At 54.6% G+C, this 20,268-nt stretch overlaps 2 protein-coding genes and 1 long non-coding RNA gene across 3 annotated transcripts; 1 reads left to right on the forward strand and 2 right to left on the reverse strand.

Annotated features, from left to right (window-relative positions):
• Positions 1 to 270: 270 nt before the first annotated feature.
• On the reverse strand, positions 271 to 3,404 carry Lgals1 (galectin 1). The gene is made up of 4 exons (XM_005066966.4): positions 3,272 to 3,404; positions 2,080 to 2,159; positions 693 to 864; positions 271 to 469 (listed from the first exon to the last, which is right to left on the reverse strand). The coding sequence occupies exons 1-4, from the start codon at positions 3,278 to 3,280 to the stop codon at positions 323 to 325; spliced, it is 408 nt and encodes a 135-aa protein (XP_005067023.1). The 5' UTR covers positions 3,281 to 3,404; the 3' UTR covers positions 271 to 322.
• LOC121142946 lies at positions 3,254 to 9,258 on the forward strand. The gene is made up of 2 exons (XR_005880107.1): positions 3,254 to 3,392; positions 8,516 to 9,258. It is a non-coding gene; the product is annotated as an uncharacterized LOC121142946 (long non-coding RNA).
• A 2,729-nt stretch (positions 9,259 to 11,987) lies between these two features.
• On the reverse strand, positions 11,988 to 18,576 carry LOC101826074 (pyridoxal phosphatase). Its single transcript, XM_005066965.4, has 2 exons — positions 17,990 to 18,576; positions 11,988 to 13,373 (listed from the first exon to the last, which is right to left on the reverse strand). The coding sequence occupies exons 1-2, from the start codon at positions 18,552 to 18,554 to the stop codon at positions 13,057 to 13,059; spliced, it is 882 nt and encodes a 293-aa protein (XP_005067022.1). The 5' UTR covers positions 18,555 to 18,576; the 3' UTR covers positions 11,988 to 13,056.
• Positions 18,577 to 20,268: the final 1,692 nt, after the last annotated feature.

The following is a 20,268-nucleotide window of genomic DNA, read 5'->3' on the forward strand; positions in this document are numbered from 1 at the left end:
GATCACACTCTCCGGTCAGGTCACCAAACCCTCCATGTGATGGGCTCTGCTTGGCCTGGAGAATCTGGGGGAAGAGGAGAGGCCACTTGGACCAGGAGGGACACACTGGGAGTGAAGACGATCAGGCCCGGGCAGGCCCCTCACACAGACACACACACAGACACACACAGACACACACAGACAGACACTCTCTCTTCTCTCTCTCTCTCTTTCTCTCTCTCTCTCTCTCTCTCTCTCTCTCTCTCTCTCTCTCTCTCATGAAGATCTGGGTTGCGCAGAGCAGAGGCAGCTGCCTTTATTGAGGCCCGTGGGCTGGCTGACTTCACTCAAAGGCCACACACTTGATCTTGAAGTCTCCATCTGCCGCCATGTAGCTGATGGCCTCCATGTTGAGGCGGTTAGGGAACTTGAACTCATGCCCGTCTGGCAGCTTGATGGTCAGGTCAGCCTGGTCAAAAGTGATGCAGACCTGGGGGTGTGGAGAAGGCCAGTGAGTGACAGCCTAGACAGCCTAGAGCAGCTCGGAGCCCAGATGACAGCGCCCATGCCCATAGAGGTGAGTCCCTATGTAGGTTCAGAGCGGGTGACCGTCACTGGTAGCCACACGGCCAGGAAGGGCCAGCCTGTCTCTGAACACGAGAGCCATGGTTGTCCAGCCCGCCCCGGGCCCTGCCCAGCCCCATCCTGCACACCTCCACAATGCTTCCAGGCTGGAAGGGGAAGGCAGGCTCCCGGTGCTCAGTCCCCCAGGCCCCGTTGTCCTTGCTGTTGCACACGATAGTGTTGGCGTCCCCATGGGCGTTGAAGCGGGGGTTGAAGTGTAGGCACAGGTTGTTGCTGTCCTTCCCCAGGTTCAGCACAAAGCTGCAGAGTGACAGGTAGGCTTGAGGCCGTGCTCCAGACCCAAAGCTCACCGAGGAAAGGCAGCATCAGCAGCTGGCCTGTAATGCACCTTGCCGAAACTCAGTCAACAGGAAGGCCAGGAACCTGGGTTCGAATTCTGCCCTCGACCCTGCTATTCCTCTCTGAGCCACAAGTTTCTTTCCTGTCTGCACAATGGGGGGCTGCCCTGAAAGGATCTCTCCTCCAGACATTAACTGGTGTCAGCCCCTTTGGTCAAGCGGGGAGACTCTCCAGATGTCGTCCTGTCTGTCTTGTGTATCTGAGTCCCTGGTGCCTGACACGGAGCGGAACACTCTGCGGATGCCCCATCATTGTGGAGTAAAAGTGCAAATAATAATACAGGGATTGATCTGTTGCATGGGGCCTGGTAGCAGCATTTGCCACCGTGGTCTGGTAGGAAGAAAGAGGAACAGGCTCGGGCACTCACTGCCAGTCAGCTGCCTTGATAAATCTGGCCTCAGGCATTCTCCACACCACAACTTTCCCTCTGGCTTTATTAGGAAACCCGGGCCCTTCCGGGTGTGGCGGTGCACACACTTTCAATCCCAGCACTGGGGAGGCAAAGGCATGTGGGTTTCCGTGGAGGCTAGCCTAGTAGACATAGTATGTTCCATGCTAACCAGGGCTAGCTACATAGTGAGACCCTGTCTCCCCAGACGAAAAAAATAAAATAAAATAAAAAGCGGAGGCTTCCCGAGCTTGGGTGACTGGTCTCAGGTCACATGGTTGCTGAGAAACTAGGCTGTGGGATGTAGGAATAAGAGGGAAACATTGAAAGAAAAGACTGAGCCCGTCCCCGCCTCCCGCCCCCACCCCGTGCTCCCCCGTCCCCCCCCCCAGGCAGCAGGCACGTGGGTGACCCCTCCCTCATTGCCACGCCCCACACTACACACCCCAGGCGGAAGGGGAGGGGGTAAACCGAGGTAGCTGCTGAGGCAGCAGCTGGTTTAGTTTAAGAAACTCCATCCCGGAGAGAGGGGGCGGGAGGGAAAGGGAGACCACGGTGAGGTGGACCAGACCCAGCGAGGAAGTGACTCACGCAGCATCTGCGGCCGGCCATTAACCCTCTGCCGGCTGGGGAGGAGCAGCTCCGGCCGGCCACGCCCATCCCCAGCCTCGGGACCCAAGGCCTGCCAACGCCGCCCCTGCCACCGCCATCCCTGGCTGCATTCTCACCTCTTGGCGTCGGGGGCCACCTCACCCCGAACTTTGAGACACTCCCCAGGTTTGAGATTCAGGTTGCTTGCGACCAGACCCTGTGTAGAAAAGACCACCTAGCTGCATTTAGGGCCGAGTTTGATCGTGGCCTGAGCTACCTTAGCAGAGGCCTGGGGTGTGGGCATGGGGTCAGTGCCGCCCTGGGTACCCTGAGCAGCGAGCGAGCGCTAGGGAAGCCCAGGGGTAAGGTGGGTGAGTTCTAGTCTTGATTGTCCCCGTAGTCAGGGACAGGCCCCTTTCCCATCACGGTATGCTAATTTGAAACTTATGGCTGTCCCACAGGACTGAGCCTAGAAGATTCACCCAGTCAGCTTGGAGGTTTTTCTTTTTTTCTTTTACTTAGAGTGGAGGGGAAGATGGGGTCCTCAGTCAGCTCCTCCGGGAGGGAGAAGGCAGCCTGGACCTCTCCAGGCCCCCTCAAGGCTGGAGTGGAGGCTCCCGGGAAAGTGCAGCGCCCTGGGTTCAGCAAGGGGAGCCCAGCACTTAGCTGGGCATTGCTGGGCACCTGCCTGGGTGCGTGGGCAGGAGCCCATTTGTGGGAGGGGTTTGACATTTGAACCCGACAAATAGCTAGCCCGTGTGTCTCTTTGTGCAAAAGTACGCAGTTCTCTCGGCCCCCAGCTGGCCAGCAGCCACGACCAGCCCCAGCCTGGCCTGGACGGCGGCTTATCCCCGGCCCAGGAGGTTTTCATATTTTTCTGGAGCAGAGGGTGATCTACTGGGCCCTGGCTCTGTGACTGGGGACAGCTGCAGGGGGGGAGGGGTCAGAAGCCTCTAGAATGGAGGAGAGGGAAGCAGTGAGTGGCCTTGACCAAAATGTCCCCCTGCGTCCCCTTCCCCTCCCCAGGTGGCCACACCCTTCCCACTCTCCTCAGAAAACTGCAAAGTGGCAGAATATTGGCCCTTGCAAGATGGAAGTATATTGTCGGCGCTCAGAGAAATCCAGGATACTCTTTACATAGAGAGGCTCAAGGCTTTTGGGGGGGACTATGACACCCACCCCCATTTTACAGATGTGGCTACTGAGGATCAGAGAAAACACCTGTCCAAGGCGGCACAGCTGGGACCAGGTCCCAAGCTGGCCACTTTCCTATGCCCATCTGCTGCTGCTCAATCCCCTAGACCTTGCAGTAGAGGGTCTCGCACTCACACAGGCCATGATGGAAGCGAAGGGAAGATTCCTGCGATGGGCTGCACCAGCTGTCCGAAGACTCCACCCGAGTGACCGGACCCCAAGCCCTCTCTGACCCTTTTTAACAGGACCAGACCTGGTGAGTCCCGCCCCTCCGGTAGGCTAGGCCAATTGATGTCAGGACAGGGGTGGGGGGGGCACTAGAGGCGGAGTCTGTGGATTATAATTCAGTTTTAGAGCAGAGGTGACCAATCAGGGAGGAGAGTGCCCCTCCTAAATCCCTCCCTCAGGGTCCTAGCGACGCCCCTTATTCTTCCCACTAAAAAAAGATCTGTGCGGTGGCAGAGATTGGGGGAGCCAGTGGAAAATAGTTTGAGGATGAGTTAGGCTCAAGAGTTGGCGGGAAGGGGCCCGGGGCCAGCGCGCAGCTGGTGGGGGTCTGCGTGTGTCGAGCCTGCAGACATTAGAGCAGGGCTAGAAGAGGCTGCAGCCCGGCAGGCTGGGGTGTGGCTCCGGCTGAGGACCTCTGTGCAGGGCTGAGAAGGACCGCGAAGCCCAGGCCCCACCCGGGCTTTCCCCGGAAGCAGCGCTCTGTGGCTGCAGCTCGGTGCGGCTCACTAGGGCTAAAGAAAGACTGGGCTGGGCGCCAGGCCTGACGCTGGTGTCCTCGGCTCAAGCCTTGGACTTCACCCCACTGCGGAGCCTGCAGGGACTTCTGGGTGCCCTGGCTCTGACATCCCGGGCCTGAGGGGTAGCCTAGGGTGTGCCAGCCCCGAACCCTTGGCCTCATTCTCACTTTTGGGGACCAGACGTGGCCATCCACTTAGCAGGTGTTTTCCTGAGCACCTACTATGTGTCTAGCCCTGGGCCGGCCTCGGAGGACTCAAAGTCTAATTAAATATCGCTGTGCTGGCTCTGGTGAAGGCAAAGACGCAGACGCCGCTGTGGCGGGGTGGAGACTGTGGGGTGTAAAACAGGGTCTTGAAGGACTGCCCGGCAAAGGCTTTCTGGGGGACATCTGATGAGTGTGTAGGAGAGAGGAGCCAAGGATCATGCATGGCCTTGTGGGCCAGACAAAGGGTTTCATTGTTGTTTCCCCTGGGGTCCTAGGGAGCTACAGATAGTTGTGGGGTGAGATGTGACTTAGGGAGGCTCGCTCAGCAGAGTGGAGGGTTAAGTGGTAAAACATTTCTGAAGCTGCTCCCGCCCAGAGCCGGGACCCCTCCTTTGGTTCCAGAAGACTAGTGACAGGGTGAGTCTGCCCTCTCTGCGTTTTCTTGGATCTGTCTCCATACTTTGGCTCAGACTCCTGCTTGACTCAAGCTTCCTGACCACCTCCTCCTTCTAAGCCACAGGCACAGAGACAAGTCACTGACCCAAATCTGCAGTCTCCTTGGAGTCTAGAAAACACAAAGCTTTACAGGACAGCCCCTCCCCCACGGGAGGACACTTGTTCCTGAGATGAGTCTGCACACACAGGGCAGGACTGGCCCTCTCCTGAGCCTGTTCCCTCATGCAATGGGACTTCTTTGAACCCTTTTGCAGGGCCAGTGTGCTCAAGTATGCATATGTCTTGCTATCTGCCCCAATTCTTCCAGTATTTAAGCTGAAAGTGCACTGTGGTTCACGCCTGTGATACCAGCACTTGGAAGGCTGAGGCAGGAGGGTTAGGAATTCAAGGCTACATCAGCTACATGAGACCCTGGCGCAAAAGAAAAAACACTAACAGCTAGCTGAGCAGTGGTGGCACACACCTTTAAATTGGCACTCAGGAGGCAGAGGCAGGGGGTTCTCTGTGAGTTCAAAGCCAGCCTGGTCTACAGAGTGAGTTCCAGGACAGCTAGGGCTGTTATACAGAGAAGCCCTGTCATCTCAAAAAACCAAAAACAACAACAACAAAAAACCCCCAACAAAAACATTAAATAAGTACATAAATAATTAATGGCTAGTATAGCAACAACTGTCCCCCCTAAAAAAACAACACACACATCAGCACCCTAAAACCAGACTTGGTGTTACAGGGTCCCTTTATCTGTTCCCCTTCCCAGTGTGGTCACATTGAATAAATAAATCTGTGGTTTTTACCATTACCCTCTTTTTTAAAAAAAAAGATTTTATTTATTATTATGTATACAGTGTTCTGCCTGCATGCCAGTCAGAAGAGGGCACCAGATCTCATTATAGATGGTTGTGAGTCACCATGTGGTTGCTGGGAATTGAACTCAGGACCTCTGGAAGAGCAGTCAGTGCTCTTAACCTCTGAGCCATCTCTCCAGTCCTCTTAGCCTCTTTTGAGGGAGTCTCAATGCAGCACAACCCGGCCTGGAACTTTCTATGCCAAAGAGGGTCCTAAGCCTCTGATGCTCCCCCTCCTGCCTCCTAAGTGCTGGGATTACAAGCAGGCGACTTCACGCTTGGTCTATGTCTTGTTGGGGATTGAACCCAGGCCTTTGTGTGTGCTGAGCAAACATTCTACCAACCATGTATCTCTTTAATGACGTCGAGGCCAAGCCCCGCCTGTTGGCTGCCAGAGCTCCCTCTATTACCCTACAGTCTCTGGTTAGTTAGAGGGGTTCTCAGTTCGCACTGGGGAGTCGGGTAGGGAGAGCATGGGAGTACAGGGAGCCCATGTTGTCATTACCCTTCTGAAACTGCCATCTCTGAAGAGAGATGCAGATGTGGAACCACGAGTCACGTCTGGGGCCAGACCAGCCATCCGCCTTGCTCTCCCTGGCTCATCTCCAGCTCCTTCTAACAGATAGGAAAGCCCACCCCGGACAGGAGGAGAGGGAAGCCTGTACTGCACAGGGGAGATACTGTCAGATTTCAACCAGACTGGGCTGCCTCATCAGTCCCCAGCCCCGCCCTCAGGCAGCTACCAAGGAAACTAACCACAGAAGCTTCCCTCTTTCCTGTGGGGCCCCCTCAGACCTCAGCCACAGAGAGGGACTGTCAGGGCCCGTCCTGCTCCTCCACTCTTCTCTAGGTATCTGCCGCATCAGGAATGGGACACATCACTGTCACATCAGGAATGGGACACATCAGGCAGAGTTCCAGGTAGAGATTTGGCGGGCAGTTGTCAGGCTAACCCAGGTTCCCGGAGCTCAGGGCTCCAGGAGCTGTCCCTGCCAGGTCATGACCTGAAAGGAGACGTCTGAGTGGGGAGGGCCCTTCTCTGCGGGTGCTGTCTGCCCAGGCCGGCCATGGAGGAACAGGGTATGAGGGTCTCTTCTGACTGGGGGGACTGGAGACTCAGTTTCTGCTTTCTAGCCCTGTTTGTTCAGGCTCTGTTTGCAGCACTGTGTGTGAAGTCCTGCTCTTTCCTGCCTGAGGGTAGTGTAGGGCAGGACTCAGGTCATAGGTGATTTTTTTTGAGCTCATGGGGGTTTTGACACGATCTCACTCTGTAGCCCAGGCTGACCTGGAAGTGGAATTCACTGTGTAGCCCAGGCTGGTCTGGAATCTGAAGCAGTCCTGCCTGGGAAAAGAGCTGTGAGTCACTATGCCTAGCTGAGCTTAGGTTTTTTAGTTCCTTGTTTCTTCTTCCCAAGGCTACCTTCCTTAGCGTCTGACGGAGTCTTGCCCACCTAGGCTGTAGTGTGAATTTGCCAGACGCTAGTGTCCCTTGTAACGACACTGAGACTTTAAAGGCAAGGCGACGGAGATAAAATCCCCTCTGTGCCCTCCTTGAAGTTCTCAGGGCCTCTTGGTGGTGGCAACCACTTATCTGTCAGGCCCAATGCCTGGCGCCTGGCTTTCATAGCCTAGCTCATCTGAGTATATCACTCTCTGTAGTGTCCACACCCACCTGGTGAACGTCTGCCCAGGGAACAGCAGCTGTGGCCAGATGCCAAGCAGAGGCAAGGGGAGCAGAGAAGAGCATGGATTTGGGGGCTGCAGCCCAGGGCCTTGGCTATTCTGACTAGTGTCCAGATCCTGGAGGACAGCAGTGATGTCAGTCATTCCTGACTGAGATGAGGGTGGCCAGCATTGAGTTCGTTTGCTTTCTCCCTCTCCTTTCCCAAGCCCAGGTCTGGAGAGTCTCCCTCAGGCCAAGCCCCTAAGCAGCCAGCACATTCTTCTGGAATTCTGTCCTGCAACCTAGCCCTTGGATCTGGGTTTAGCCTGTCCATACGGGTCCCAGCCAGCAAGGCCCTTCCTGGCCCTCCAGCTCCTCCCCAGCCCTGATGCAGTCTGTACCTCCTTCAGCCAGCGCTGGCATCGAGCCACGGAGCACACGGGTACCATCCACGGCACCCAGCAAGCTAGCTCCCACACTGAGTCCTTGAAGACAGAGCCGGGAGGGACCCCAGAATTGCCATACCTGACCGGCTCCCCCACATCTTATATTGCAGTTTAATGGTGTGGAAACTAGAGGGGAGGGCACTTGGCTGTGCCCTCACAGGGGGAGGGAGCTGAGGGAAACACATGGGCCTGGGAACCTCTGCTCTGAAAGCTGCTTCGTGAAGGGTAGGGGTGTGTGTTGGGGGGTGCCTCAAACTCCTCGTACCCTTGTGCTGGTACCCCCCACCACAGCACCTCCTGCGGCTGCCCACTGTCCCACCCTTCCAGGCAGCCATCCCTCCACTTAGTTATTCACTTGGGTTCTGTCCTCTGCAGATCACAAGCCCAGCCCCCGGGGCTCAGGCACAACCCATTTCTTGTCAACCTGATACTCAAATGGTTCACTTCAACACAAACACTCCATCTCTGGCCCCAAAGTCTCAAATTTATCTCTTATCGCAAAAGACATTTAGTCCACTTCTAAAAGTCCAAACAGTTCTAACACTGTTTGAAAGCCCAAAGTCCAAAATCCCTCCCGAGACTCAAGACAATCTTAGCCAGGAAGTCTTAGAAAACAAGTTGCTTCCAGGATGCAATGGTAAACTTTCCTGTCCCTAAAAGGAAGAATGGGATCATGTTGGGGGAAGTCCTGTGCATTTGTCAATAAAGCACTGTTGAGCCTATAGGGAACCAAGATAGGAGGGACTAGGAGTCCAGGAGAACTCTGGGAAGGAGAAACACAGAGAGTCAAGATGTAACGCCATTGGGGTAGGAAGCCCGGAAACCTCTCCGGTAAGAGACATACTTAGATTAACAATTATGGGGTAATTACTTAAGTCAGAGCTAGCCAGTAAGAAACAAGCAAGGCCGACAGCTTCATAATGAATATAGCCTCCTGTGTGTTTATTTGGGACTGATGCGGATCTGGAACCAGGTGGGCGGGAAGGCTCCTCTCAAAGAAAAATCTTCTCTTAACAGGATCAGATGCAGACAAGCCTGAAACCCATCAGAGAAAATACCAACCCTGAAGCTTCTTTGTCTTAGCATCCTTTCGTAGCCCCACCCATTCCAGTCCTGTGGCCTGCACCACATGGAGCCTCTTTTGGGCCACGCCCACAGCTTTTCTCAGCAGATGTCCTACAGCCCTGGCTAACTGGAGCCTTACGTTCATAACTTCAAATAATAACGGCCTCTTAGGGCTTCCTTTCAGGAATTCCAACACTGTTACACATCGCCTGGCCTGGCAGTTTTCTGGAACCTCCATGACTTGGTGACTTGCAGACTGTATGTTTGAAAACCTAGCACCTTGCAGATATGCTACCAAGTTCTGCTGACAGCTTGATGTATGGGCTAGGCCCCTTTACCACAGGTGTAGTGGGGTCTGTGCGCCACGCTGGGTGGACTTAGAAAACCCTTCCCTAGGGGTAATGTTTGAGCAGGGGATCCCTCCAGCAGTCTCAGTCAGACTGCATTTTTCGGAGACAGGGTTTCTCTGTGTATCTCTGGGTTTCCTGGAACTCCCGCTGTAGCTCAGGCTGGCCTCAAACTCAGATCTGCCTGCCTCTGCCTCCTGAGCCCTGGGACTAAAATCGTGAGCCACCACTACCTGATTCAAGACTGCATTTTCCCCCCTTGAGTGTCCTTCAGAGTTTGCAGTTACAGCACCCAATTTCTCTGTCATGGCACTAATTTCTTTAACCATTATAGCTGTTTTCTCTCCAGCTTCTCTCCAACTCTCTGCTCTCACTTTAGATCTAAGAACAGTGAGCCACAACCATGCCACAGTGCTATCTTGGGAATTCTAGCCAGGCAATGGTGGCACACGCCTTTAATCCCAGCGGTTGGAAGGCAGGGGCCAGCCTGGTCTACAGAGTGAGTTACCGGACAGCCAGAGCTACACAGAGAAACCATGTCTCAAAAACAAACAAACAAACAAACAAAAAATCTAAACAAACAAACTAGTCCTTTGCTTTTGAATACAACCTCATACAACTTTTCTGGACATATGGCTAGGTTCTTGGCTAGAACAGAGAACACAATGGCCTTTAGCCGGGTTTCCGATGGAGTCCACATCCCCCTCTGAAACCTTGTGTCTGTGGTATTGACTGTTCACTTCTCTCTTTGCGTCTCGGTCTTCTGGACCCGAATGGCCCATTAAGTCTGCTCGTAGCACTTGGACGCTCCTAGTCAGCAGCTCTGGGCTCTTTCCGCACCCCTCCCACAACCCAGGTCAGAAGATGTAGGAACCACAGGGGCGGGGCGGGCGCCTCACGACAGCAGCCCCACCTCCAACAGCGGCTTTCTGTGCGGACTCTAACTGCTTGCTGAGAGTTCACGGGAGCAGTGAGGACCAAAGGGAGCCAGCAAGGGTGTGCTTTGGCTCATGGAGAGAAAGAAGACATGGCGGCAGAAGTCTGAGGCGACCGGCCACATTGTGTCTGCTGTCGGCAGAGAGGGCTGAGTGCTGGGCTCAGCTCCCTTTCTTCTTTAGCCTGGGGGATGATGGTGCCCACATTCAGGGATGGTTTCCTTGAACCTCAGCGTAGGCAGGGACAGACATCCTCCAAGGTCTTCCTCCCAGCACCCACATGGTGGCTCACAACTTCCTGTAACTCCAGTTCTAGGGAGTCTGATAACCTTTTCTCACCTCCATGGGCACCAGCATACACATCATGAACATATATATATAAGTCTCAAAGGCTTTTTGTTTTTCGAGACAGGGCTTTTCTGTATAACAGCTTTGGCTGTCCTGGAACCCCATCTGTAGAAAGGCTTGCCTCGAACTCAAAGAGATTCACCTGCCTCTGCTGGGATTAAATGTATGTGGTACCACCGCCTAGCAACTTTTTTTTTTTAAGCAAAATTACTGCAATTAGTGTTTACTGCCTTCAAACTCAATGGAATATTAACTGGACTAGTCTCAAACCTTCCCTTACATTTGAAAGTGACACCGTAGATTAGGCTTTTCTTCTGAATTTCCAAGTAGTCCTAGGGGTGAGCCAGTCTAGCGACTCCCGATAGCTAGACAGTTATCCTTGTTTCTTCCTTAAACAGTATGCAAACAAAAGTACAAAGGAGTTATTTCCCTCACATGCTGTGCCTTCATGTGCTTTAAATCACTCACCTGTTGGGGCTTCATTTAGCTTCAAAGATGTCTTTTATTTTTCAAGACAGGGTTTCTCTGTGTAGCTTTGTAGACCAGGCTGGCCTTGAGCTCATACATCCTCCTGCCTCTGCTTCGAGTGCTGGGATTTTAAAGGCGTGCACCACCCACGACTGACACTTTTTTTAAAAATGTGTGGGAGGCCAGAACAAGGGTCAGATCCCATGTAGCTGGAGGTACCGGTGGCTTTGAGCTGCCAATCTGAGTCTAAGAGCAATCCATGCTCTTCAGTGGGCCCTCTCTCCAGCTGCGGTTTTCTTCGTTTTTTTGAGACAAGGCCCTGCACTTTGCATGGAAGGTTAAAGAAAGCTCTAAATGCCTCCCAGTGCCCCGAGGAATGCTGGTGTCATGTGAGCTGTGTGAAATGCATCCTCCATGGGAGATGGAGAAGCAAATGTGGGTTCACAGCGTCTACTCTGATAAACTGCAGTGATAGGTTAGAAGGTTGCAGAGTGGGGAGAGGGAGTTAGGAATGAGTCATCCTTCAAAGAAATGGCAGTCTGACAGGTTTTTTTTAAGGAGTGCATAACACTACACTATCTCAAAGTTAAGGAGGCCCGGTTTCCGATGGAGTCCACACCCCCCTCTGAAATCTTGTGTCAAGTTGGCCAGAGGGTGGGACCTCACCCAGTGCCATCCTGCGCCTATATTCTCCAGAGGGGCTGCAGCCTTCTGGGCAAATGTCTATCTCTGGTTCAGAGATCAGCTGCCCGCCCTTGTCTTCTGAGTCCACATCACATTTCTTCCTTCCTTATGGTGCTGAGGCACAGGAGACATCTGCTCTACCACTGAGCCACATCCCTGTCCTCAGCATCACACACCGGCTGCTGCCTAAGGGCAACGCAAGTACTGGGCTCTGTGTCTGCATGTCCCCCCTGGATGCTCAGGGATGTGGGGGACAGACACCTTCAAGGGTCACCCCTCCAGCAACATCCACCTTGTTTTTCAAGACAGGCTTTCTCACTAGCCTGGAGCTGGCCAAGCAGTCTACACCGGTCGGCCAGTGAGCCCCAAGGACCCACCTGTCTCTGCCTCCCCTGTTGTGATTACAAGCACATGCCACCACACCTGGCATTTTCCTGTGGGTTCTGGGGATCAAACTTCGGCCCTTGTGCTTGTACAAACTGACACCAGGCCTCACAGCTGCTAAAAGCTCAAGAGTCTGAGTACATCTGTGCTGGGAACACAGATGTAGGAGGCACCCTTTCTTGCAGGGTGGGGGTGTTGGCACTGGAGGGCAACAGGCTCAGGCAGGACTCCCCACCCCACAGACTGGGGCACAGACACTCCTACTCACATTTTATTAAAGTTCAAGGACTGGTTACAACAAGGGTGGAGGAGGCGGGAAGAGCCTGCCCTGCCCCCACCATCACTGGCACACAACAAACAAACAGATAAATAAATAAATAGCTGGGCACGGGCAGCTCGAGAGGGGGCACAGCGAACACTGAATGCAATGGGTGGGGCGTGGGGCCCCCTCTCAAGCTGTGGCAACCATCAACACTGGACGCCATTATGGTGGGAGCCTTGCCATTCCACCAATCAGTCCCTGGAGAAACCTGACTTTGAAGTTGGTCATTGTGAGATGAGGTCTCACTCTGCAACCCAGGTCGTCAGACTCAGAGCAATCCTCCTGCCTCAGCCTCCAAAGTGCTGTAAGTAACAGGCATTCATCACCCTACCCTGCTAGGACCTGATCCCTTGGCTGATCTAGCCAGGCCAGGATTGTCAAAAAGCCACTGTTCTTGGACTTGTAAATCGTTGTATCTGGGATCTAAGAGGTCAGTGGGTTATTATGGTCCTGATGGACATCCAGAGATCAATGTCACTTAGCCTTGTGATTGATGCTTTGGGGCTCCAGGATATGCTCCTACTTGGTCCACTAAGGGCCCACTGTGAGACATAAACATACCGGTCAGTACTGGTAGCTTTCCATTCCATAGGCCTCTTCAGGCCAAGAATGGGGCTGGAGTCCTCTAATTGGTCAACGAGGCCCTAAGGACAGAGCACTAGAGGTCCCAGAGGAGGGGAGGAGCTTAAGTATTTAGGGTTGAAGAAAATTTTCATTTGGCTTCAGGGCCCATATATAGTTCAAGAAGGGGAGGTGACAGGGCAAGAAATAAGGCCACCTGGTGGGGTCAGGCCAGGGTAAACCTTCAAGATGTAGGGGCAGCTTCTGAACAGCAGTGTCTAGCCATTGCTGGGAGGGGTATGAGAGCCCACAAACCTTCCTGGATCCCAGCTTTCCTTTACTGGGGTACAGACACCTGTGCCAGGGAGCTCATGGCGCTGAATGTGACTCATGGCCCGGAGGCTCCATCTATGGGATGGGGATCAGGGAGTGGGGGAGGTAGGCTCAGTCCTCCAGCCCCCCCATCAAGTCTGCAATGCTCTCCACATAGTAGTGAGGTACAAGGTCCTGCTGACCAGCTGCCAGGTAAGCCTGGGCTTCCTCGAGGCGGGAGACCCCTGTGAGCGTGAGCACGGTGGTCATGCCACAGCGGTGGCCAAAGAGGATGTCGGTCTCCAGACGGTCACCCACCATCAGTGTGCGGGCAGGGTCCACGCTGAAGTCTTCCGTGATGCACTGGAACATGTAGGGGCTGGGTTTGCCCACCACCAGGGCCTGGCGTCCTGAGGCTGTCTCCACTGCGGCAGCCAAGCTTCCAGTACCTGTGGAGAGGGCACACTTGGTCAGCAGGAGGGCAGCAGCTGGGCCTGACCTAAAGGCTGTGCACTGTCTGTGCCAGACACCTGAATTCAGAATCCACCACCACTGCCACGGACACACTGTGTGCTTAGCTTCTCCACCTAACACGAAGGTGGCAATGGCAGTCCCTTTCTGTGTGTACTCTAAGCCTGTGTGTGAGCAGGCTTGTGTGTGTGTGAGCAGGCTTGTGTGTGTGTGTGAGCAGGCTTGTGTGTGTGAGCAGGCTTGTGTGTGTGTGTGTGTGAGCAGGCTTGTTTGTGTGTGTGTGCAGGCTTGTGTGTGTGAGAACAGGCTTGTGTGTGTGAGCAAGCTTGTGTGTATGTGTGAGCAGGCTTGTGTGTGTGTGTGTGTGTGTGAGAACAGGCTTGTGTGTGTGAGCAGGCTTGTGTGTGTGAGAACAGGCTTGTGTGTGTGTGAGAGCAGGCTTGTGTGTGTGTGAGAGCAGGCTTGTGTGTGTGTGTGTGAGAACAGGCTTGTGTGTGTGTGTGAGAGCAGGCTTGTGTGTGTGTGAGCAGGCTTGTGTGTGTGTGAGAACAGGCTTGTGTGTGTGTGTGAGAACAGGCTTGTGTGTGTGTGCAGGCTTGTGTGTGTGTGAGAACAGGCTTGTGTGTATGTGTGAGAGCAGGCTTGTGTGTGTGTGCAGGCTTGTGTGTGTGTGAGAACAGGCTTGTGTGTGTGTGTGAGAACAGGCTTGTGTGTGTGAGCAGGCTTGTGTGTGTGTGTGTGAGCAGGCTGTGTGTGTGTGTGTGAGAACAGGCTTGTGTGTGAGAACAGGCTTGTGTGTGAGCACAGGCTTGTGTGTGAGCACAGGCTTGTGTGTGTGTGTGTGTGAGCAGGCTTGTGCCACCAGCTCTGCAGGGCAGCTGTGTTCTTGGGAAGCCCTTCAGCCTCTTCCTCGGAACTGTGGTAGGATGGGGTTAAGTACCACTTCCCCTGAAGGGATGCAGTGGGCCTCACTTTGTAAATGGAAGGCAGCAATGGTGGTTACTGCTCCAAGAAACCATGCTCCTGGCATGGAAAATTGGCACACAGTCAGCCTGGAATGCAGCATGGCACAGAAATGTCCACACCTCTGACCCAGTCAGCCCTGCAGGGTAAAACGATCCCCTAGAGAAAATTCCATCTGGAGACAAAAAGCTACATGCTGGAAGATGTCTGCGACCAGGGAGCCTGACAAGTAACCAAAGCTGGGGAAGGAGCCCAGGAGCCTGACAACGGGAGTCTGTTTGGAAAGCACAGTCCTGCCCCGCCGCCAGCACCATCCTGCTGGCACAATGAGCCCGCTATTCCTTCCCACAGGCACGTCCTTGTGCCAGGACATCCTGCCTTTACACCAACATCCATAACCAAACGAAGAGAAGCACCACCATTTACTCAGAGTACTCCTGAAAGCCCATTTCACAGACAACAAAGCTGAGACTCCGTGACAGTAAGAAACCTGGCCAGGGCCGGGCGGTGGTGGCGCACGCCTTTAATCCCAGCACTCGGGAGGCAGAGGCAGGCGGATCTCTGTGAGTTGGAGACCAGCCTGGTCTACAGAGCGAGTTCCAGGACAGCCTCCAAAGCCACAGGGAAACCCTGTCTCAAAAAACCAAAAAACAAAAAAACAAAAACAAAAACAAAAACCCCAACCAACCAAACAAACAAACAAAAAGAAACCTGGCCAGAGAGCCAGTGGGGGCCGGGGGCACACGCCTTTAGTCCCAGCACTCGGGAGGCAGAGGCAGGTGGATCTCTGAGTTTGAGGCCAGCCTGGTCTACAGAGTGAGTTCCAGGGCACCTAGGTCTACACAGAGAAACCCTGTCTCAAACCCCTACCACCACCCTGCAAATGAGAGGGACAGAAAGAAAGGAGCCCACCAGAGCTGAGCTTCCTCAGCGTGGGCTGCAGTAAGATTGCCCCTCAGAGTCTGGCACTGCAGCATGCTCCTCAGATGGTGGTGTCTGGACAAGCAGAGGCATGGCTGGCTCTGCAGCAGGAAGTGCATCGCTGGGGGCAGGCTTTAGTCTCCCACCATCTCCAACGCTCACTCTCAGCTTCCTGCTTGCAGTTGGAGCTTTTCACCTTGCTGTCCTAGCCACCAAGCTGTCACCTCTGTTCTGCTACCACTGACTTTTATCTCTCGGGAACTATACACCCAAGTAAACCTTTTTTGTTTTGTCTTTCTTTTTTCGGTTTTCCAAGATAGGGTTTCTCTGTGGCTTTTGGAGGTTATCCTAGAACTCACTCTGTAGACCAGGCTGGCCTCGAGCTCACAGAGATCTGTCTGCCTCTGCCTCCCGAGTGCTGGGATTAAAGGCGTGCGCCACTATCACCCCATCTGGCAAGATTAGATCTTAACGGTCCCCACACTGGCTTTGAACTCCTGATCTCCTGCCTTAACCTCCTAAGTGCTGGGAATATAAGTATATATCTCCATGGCCACCTTGGTCCATTCTTGCATTTTAGGGTAACTTGTTGGAGTCGACCATCCTAGATCCAGTCTTGCTAGGGGTGGTGGTTCATACCTTTAATCCCAGCATTGGCAGGCAGACCAAGGCTGAGACCCTATCTCAACACAAAAGGATTGTCCGCAGCTTTGTGTGTCTGTTCTTTTCCTAGCTGCCAGGACAGAGCTGGTCCCTGCGGCCCCCACATCACATCAGTCATACAGCTAAGCTTTACCGAGGCTCCCGGCAGTCAACATGATGGCTGGGCGAGCATCCCAGGAGGGGAGCCCACGACTGTGACACTTAACTCAAGGCATATATGTGCAATGGCATATTCCTGTACTTGTGGCCATTTCTACTTGCCAGCTCAAGCAAACATGCATGCAATTTCATAGGCCTGTGATGGGGCGGGGGAATTGGGGTGTGGTTTCACATTGTTTCTAATCTGATGCATAATGGGGACCTTCATTAATTTTTGTTTGTCTAGCTCCTTCTGCTCCTAGGTTACTGACATACAACCAGTAGGAGTTTTGTTGTTATTGTTGTATTTATGTTTTTTTTTTTTTTTGGAGACAGGGTTTCTCTGTGTACCACTGGCTGTCCTGGAACTTGCTCTGTAGATCAGGCTGGCCTCGAACTCACAGAGATCTGTACTGCCTCTGTCTCCGAGTGCTGGGATTACAGGCGTGCACTACTGGGTCCACCAGGGGGTTTGTTAACATGATTTGGAAGCTGCCATCACTCACAAATGTGGCTGCAAGTCCGTTTGTTAACGCTCTGTCTCCCCCTCCAGGCAGTAGGGGTGACCAGCAGGTTGGGTGCATATAGCTAGGTGGATATGGAGACAGAAGTCAGGAAGGTTCCTGCACAGGCCTGGGTATGGACAGGTCAGGTCCCAAGTTCCTCACACCACTTTCTGGGGCCCTGGAGAAGCCCTTGACCCACAGCCTCATCCTACGCTCTGAGGGAACCCTGGCTTGCTATCAGCGTGGTGGGGGAAGGGAAGCATCTACTGGGCAGAAAGTAGGTCTCAGGCAGAACCACAAGCCAGGAACGGCCCGGGCAACAGCTTCCTCTTCAGCTACACCACCCTAACAGAATGCCAGCATTTCCTTGTTCCCCGCCACCCTGCCCTGCAGCATGCCTCCTCCAGGAAGGCTCCCAGATCTTCTCCACACACACCTTCAACAACGCTGTGGCTACCTCGCTTCCTGCAATGCCACGCCGCAGAACCCCACTCCCTCCCAGGATCTGGTGTCAATGACGATTTGGGTGAAAGGCCAGCAGAGTGGAGTGGCAGACATGTGTCCACGCCACACCCTGGGGTACCGAGTCTGTCCCTACCCATTCGTCGTCACTACCCGACAGCTGATGCTCCCTCCACCTCTCGACTGACTCGAACCCCCACTGCTCCTGTCTAGATGCAGGGCTGAGTACCCCCAGTAACAACGGCCAGGCGGCGTGCCCTTTGATGGGTGATGGGGGAGGGGTGTTCCCAGGGCCAAGCTCAAGGTTCACCTACTCTATGCTCAATGTGTATTCATTCTCTGGCAGCTCTCTTTCCCTCTCTGAGCCTCGATTTCTACAACTGAGAGATGAGCCAACGCTCTTATTTTTGGAGTAATCTGGAACGGAAGTAAAAAAAAAAAAAAACAGCATCAAGCGGTTTCTGAAGGCTACCAAGGGCTGGAGGAGGGCTGGCAACATCCACCTCTAGTCAGGGGCTCTGGGATGACCAGCATGGCAAGGGGCCACACTGGCACTCAAGCAGGGATGCTCCAAGGTTATGTAACTCCACGGGGTGAACCGACTGCAGCCAGACCTGGAGCGGAGGTCAAGCTCCACGACCCTCCAGTCTCCACATCAGCCTCCATCCTACGCTTCTGCACGTGCGGATTCGGCTCTCCACTGGGATCATCCGTCCGCTTCTACAAACCCACCTGCAAAGTAGGTGGGGCCAGCGACAAACGCCCAGGGAGCCAGTCCCAGGCCTGGATCCCACCGGCAAGTCCCTAAGCCACAATGAACCTCGGCTGGCTCGTCTGTCAAACGGGTCCTCGGCCCCTACCCCTCACGGGCCGCACTTGCAGGCAATACGAGACGCGCGTCGGGGCCCCGTACACGTCCCCGCGCCTCGTCCCACGCTCACCGGGTGTCCGGCTTCCGTCGCTGAGTGGGTGCCAAGGGTCGCGATCGGTGGCTACGAGCAAGCAGTCGGGGTCCCGCAGGTGCGCGCACGCCTCGCTCAGCCTGGCGAAGGAGAAGTGCTCGTCGTAGCCCACGAGCACAGCGCGCACGCGCGTGTCGCCGCCGCCAGGGTCCCCCGCCAGGCGCAGTCCCGCGGCACGCAGCTCAGCGCGCAGCCCCTCACCACCCAGCACGAACACAGTGCCCGGTGCGTCGGGCTGCCCGGGCAGACGCTGGCACAGCAGGCGCGCGGCACACAGCGCTGAGCTGAAGAGCTGCTCGGCGCGCAGCCCCGCGAAGCCCAGGCGGGCGAAGCGCAGCGCCAGCTCCGGCCGCGCGCGCCGGCTGTTGTTGCTCACGAACAGTGTGGCCTTGCCCGCCCGCGCCAGCCGCTGCAGCAACTCGGGGGCGCCCGGTACGGTACGCTCGCCGTTCCACAGCACCCCGTCGCAGTCGAACAGGACGCCCTGCGCCTGGCCCAGCACGTCGCGCAGGGCCGCGCCACGCAGCCGCTCGCAGCGCGCCATGCAGCCGGCTGGCCGCTCGCACGCGCGCGCCGCGCTCCCTCCACGGCCACGGGCCGGCTCTGCCAATTGGGACCCGGGAAGGGCCGAGGGCGGGGCTACGACCGCCCACCTCAGCCAATAGCGGCAAGAGGATAGCCGAGGGCCCGAGCGGATCCCGAAGGAACTCGGAGAAAGGGGCGGGACATGGAGAGCCAGCCTTAGTCGGGAGCGAATCGCCTCGAGCTTCCCAGCCAATTAGAAGCTTAGGCCAATTGGTTGCTAGGAGAAAAACAGGCTCAGAGAGATGAGAGATGCTGTCTTCGGGCCAGATCTCGGTGCCCTCGGAACCATTGAGGCTCTGGTTCCAAGCCGAGTCCTGAGAAACGAGTGGCGCGAGGCCACATTACGCGGGATTTCTTAGGCTTTGGGATTTTGGGTCAAATCAATGCTACTTGGGGCCCTGTGGAGTCCCCTGGGGGAACTTGCAGGGTTTTTTTTGGTATAATTTGCATTTAGTAAAATGTGTAATCTTTAATGTACAGTTCTATGACTCTAGGTAAATGCTTTTAAAAACACGATTATAGGGTGAGCGAGACGGTTCAACCAATGACGGCTCCTCACAGTAAAGAGAACATACTCCTGCAAGTTGTTTTCTGACCTCCACGGTGTAGACACGCTCAAGACAAATGCCGAAACATTCTAGTGCCCAGACATAAGGAAGGAGCCCAGAGACCTGATTTTATGTTTGTGTTTATGTGGGACCTGGGCATTATTTTGCTTCCCAGGGCCAGCTAGTTGCCTGCATTGTTGATAGGGCGACATAGCCGCCTAGATCTTTAGTTTGTGGACGGAGCCTTTTAATCTGGAGAACCAGTAGTTCAAAGTGTGGGAGCAGGGATGAATCAGGACCTGTACCGTCACAATTCTGTGGTTGTCCAGCCTCCAGAGTGACTGCAGTTGAGACCAGGAAAACCCTGCCTTTGGGAGCAACTGTTCTCTGTTCCGATGCCTTTTCCATGATCGGGAAGGTCCCTACTTTTTTGGGGACAGGGTTCGAGACAGGGTTTCTCTGTGGCTTTGGAGGCTGTCCTGGAACTAGCTCTTGTAGACCAGGCTGGTCTTGAACTCACAGAGATCCACCTGCCTCTGCCTCCCGAGTGCTGAGATCAAAGGCGTGTGCCACCAACGCCCTGCCAGGTCCCTGCTTTTTCCTTCAGCATTTTCACCCGGCTAGTGTCAGGAAGATTTCATCTGCCCTCTCTTCCAGTCATTTCTGCCTGCCCATTCCCAAAAGTTCCTCAGGTGTCGATCTGAATGGCACCGCACATCTGAGGAAGACCATGGGAGACGGATCCCTGCTCCTCGGAAAGTTGTCTGTGCGGGCGCGCATGAGCTCTGGTCTTCAGGACAGATAGGGTGGAGTTTCCAGACTGTCTCAAAGGAGGAACCCATGATCCTAAGAAGCTGAGCAACTCCCGTGTGGGAGGAGGGAGCCCAGGCTTCAGAGTTAGTCTCACAAACTTCATCTCGGCCCAGGCTTGGCTGTGACCTGGGCAGTCCCTTCTCACGTGCCACAGTAACAGCAGCAGGTGATGCTGAGAAACCACGCTACGGAATCACGCTAGACAAGCAGTGCCAAGCACATGGCTCTTCCTTCAGACCAGGAGAAAGGAAGGAGGCAGAAACTGTGTCCCCGTCCCTCCTCATGGAGGCAGATTCCGTATTTCCAGGGGAG

This window comes from Mesocricetus auratus, unplaced genomic scaffold (assembly GCF_017639785.1).
Source record: "Mesocricetus auratus isolate SY011 unplaced genomic scaffold, BCM_Maur_2.0 Super-Scaffold_100010, whole genome shotgun sequence".
Lineage (NCBI taxonomy): Eukaryota > Metazoa > Chordata > Mammalia > Rodentia > Cricetidae > Mesocricetus > Mesocricetus auratus.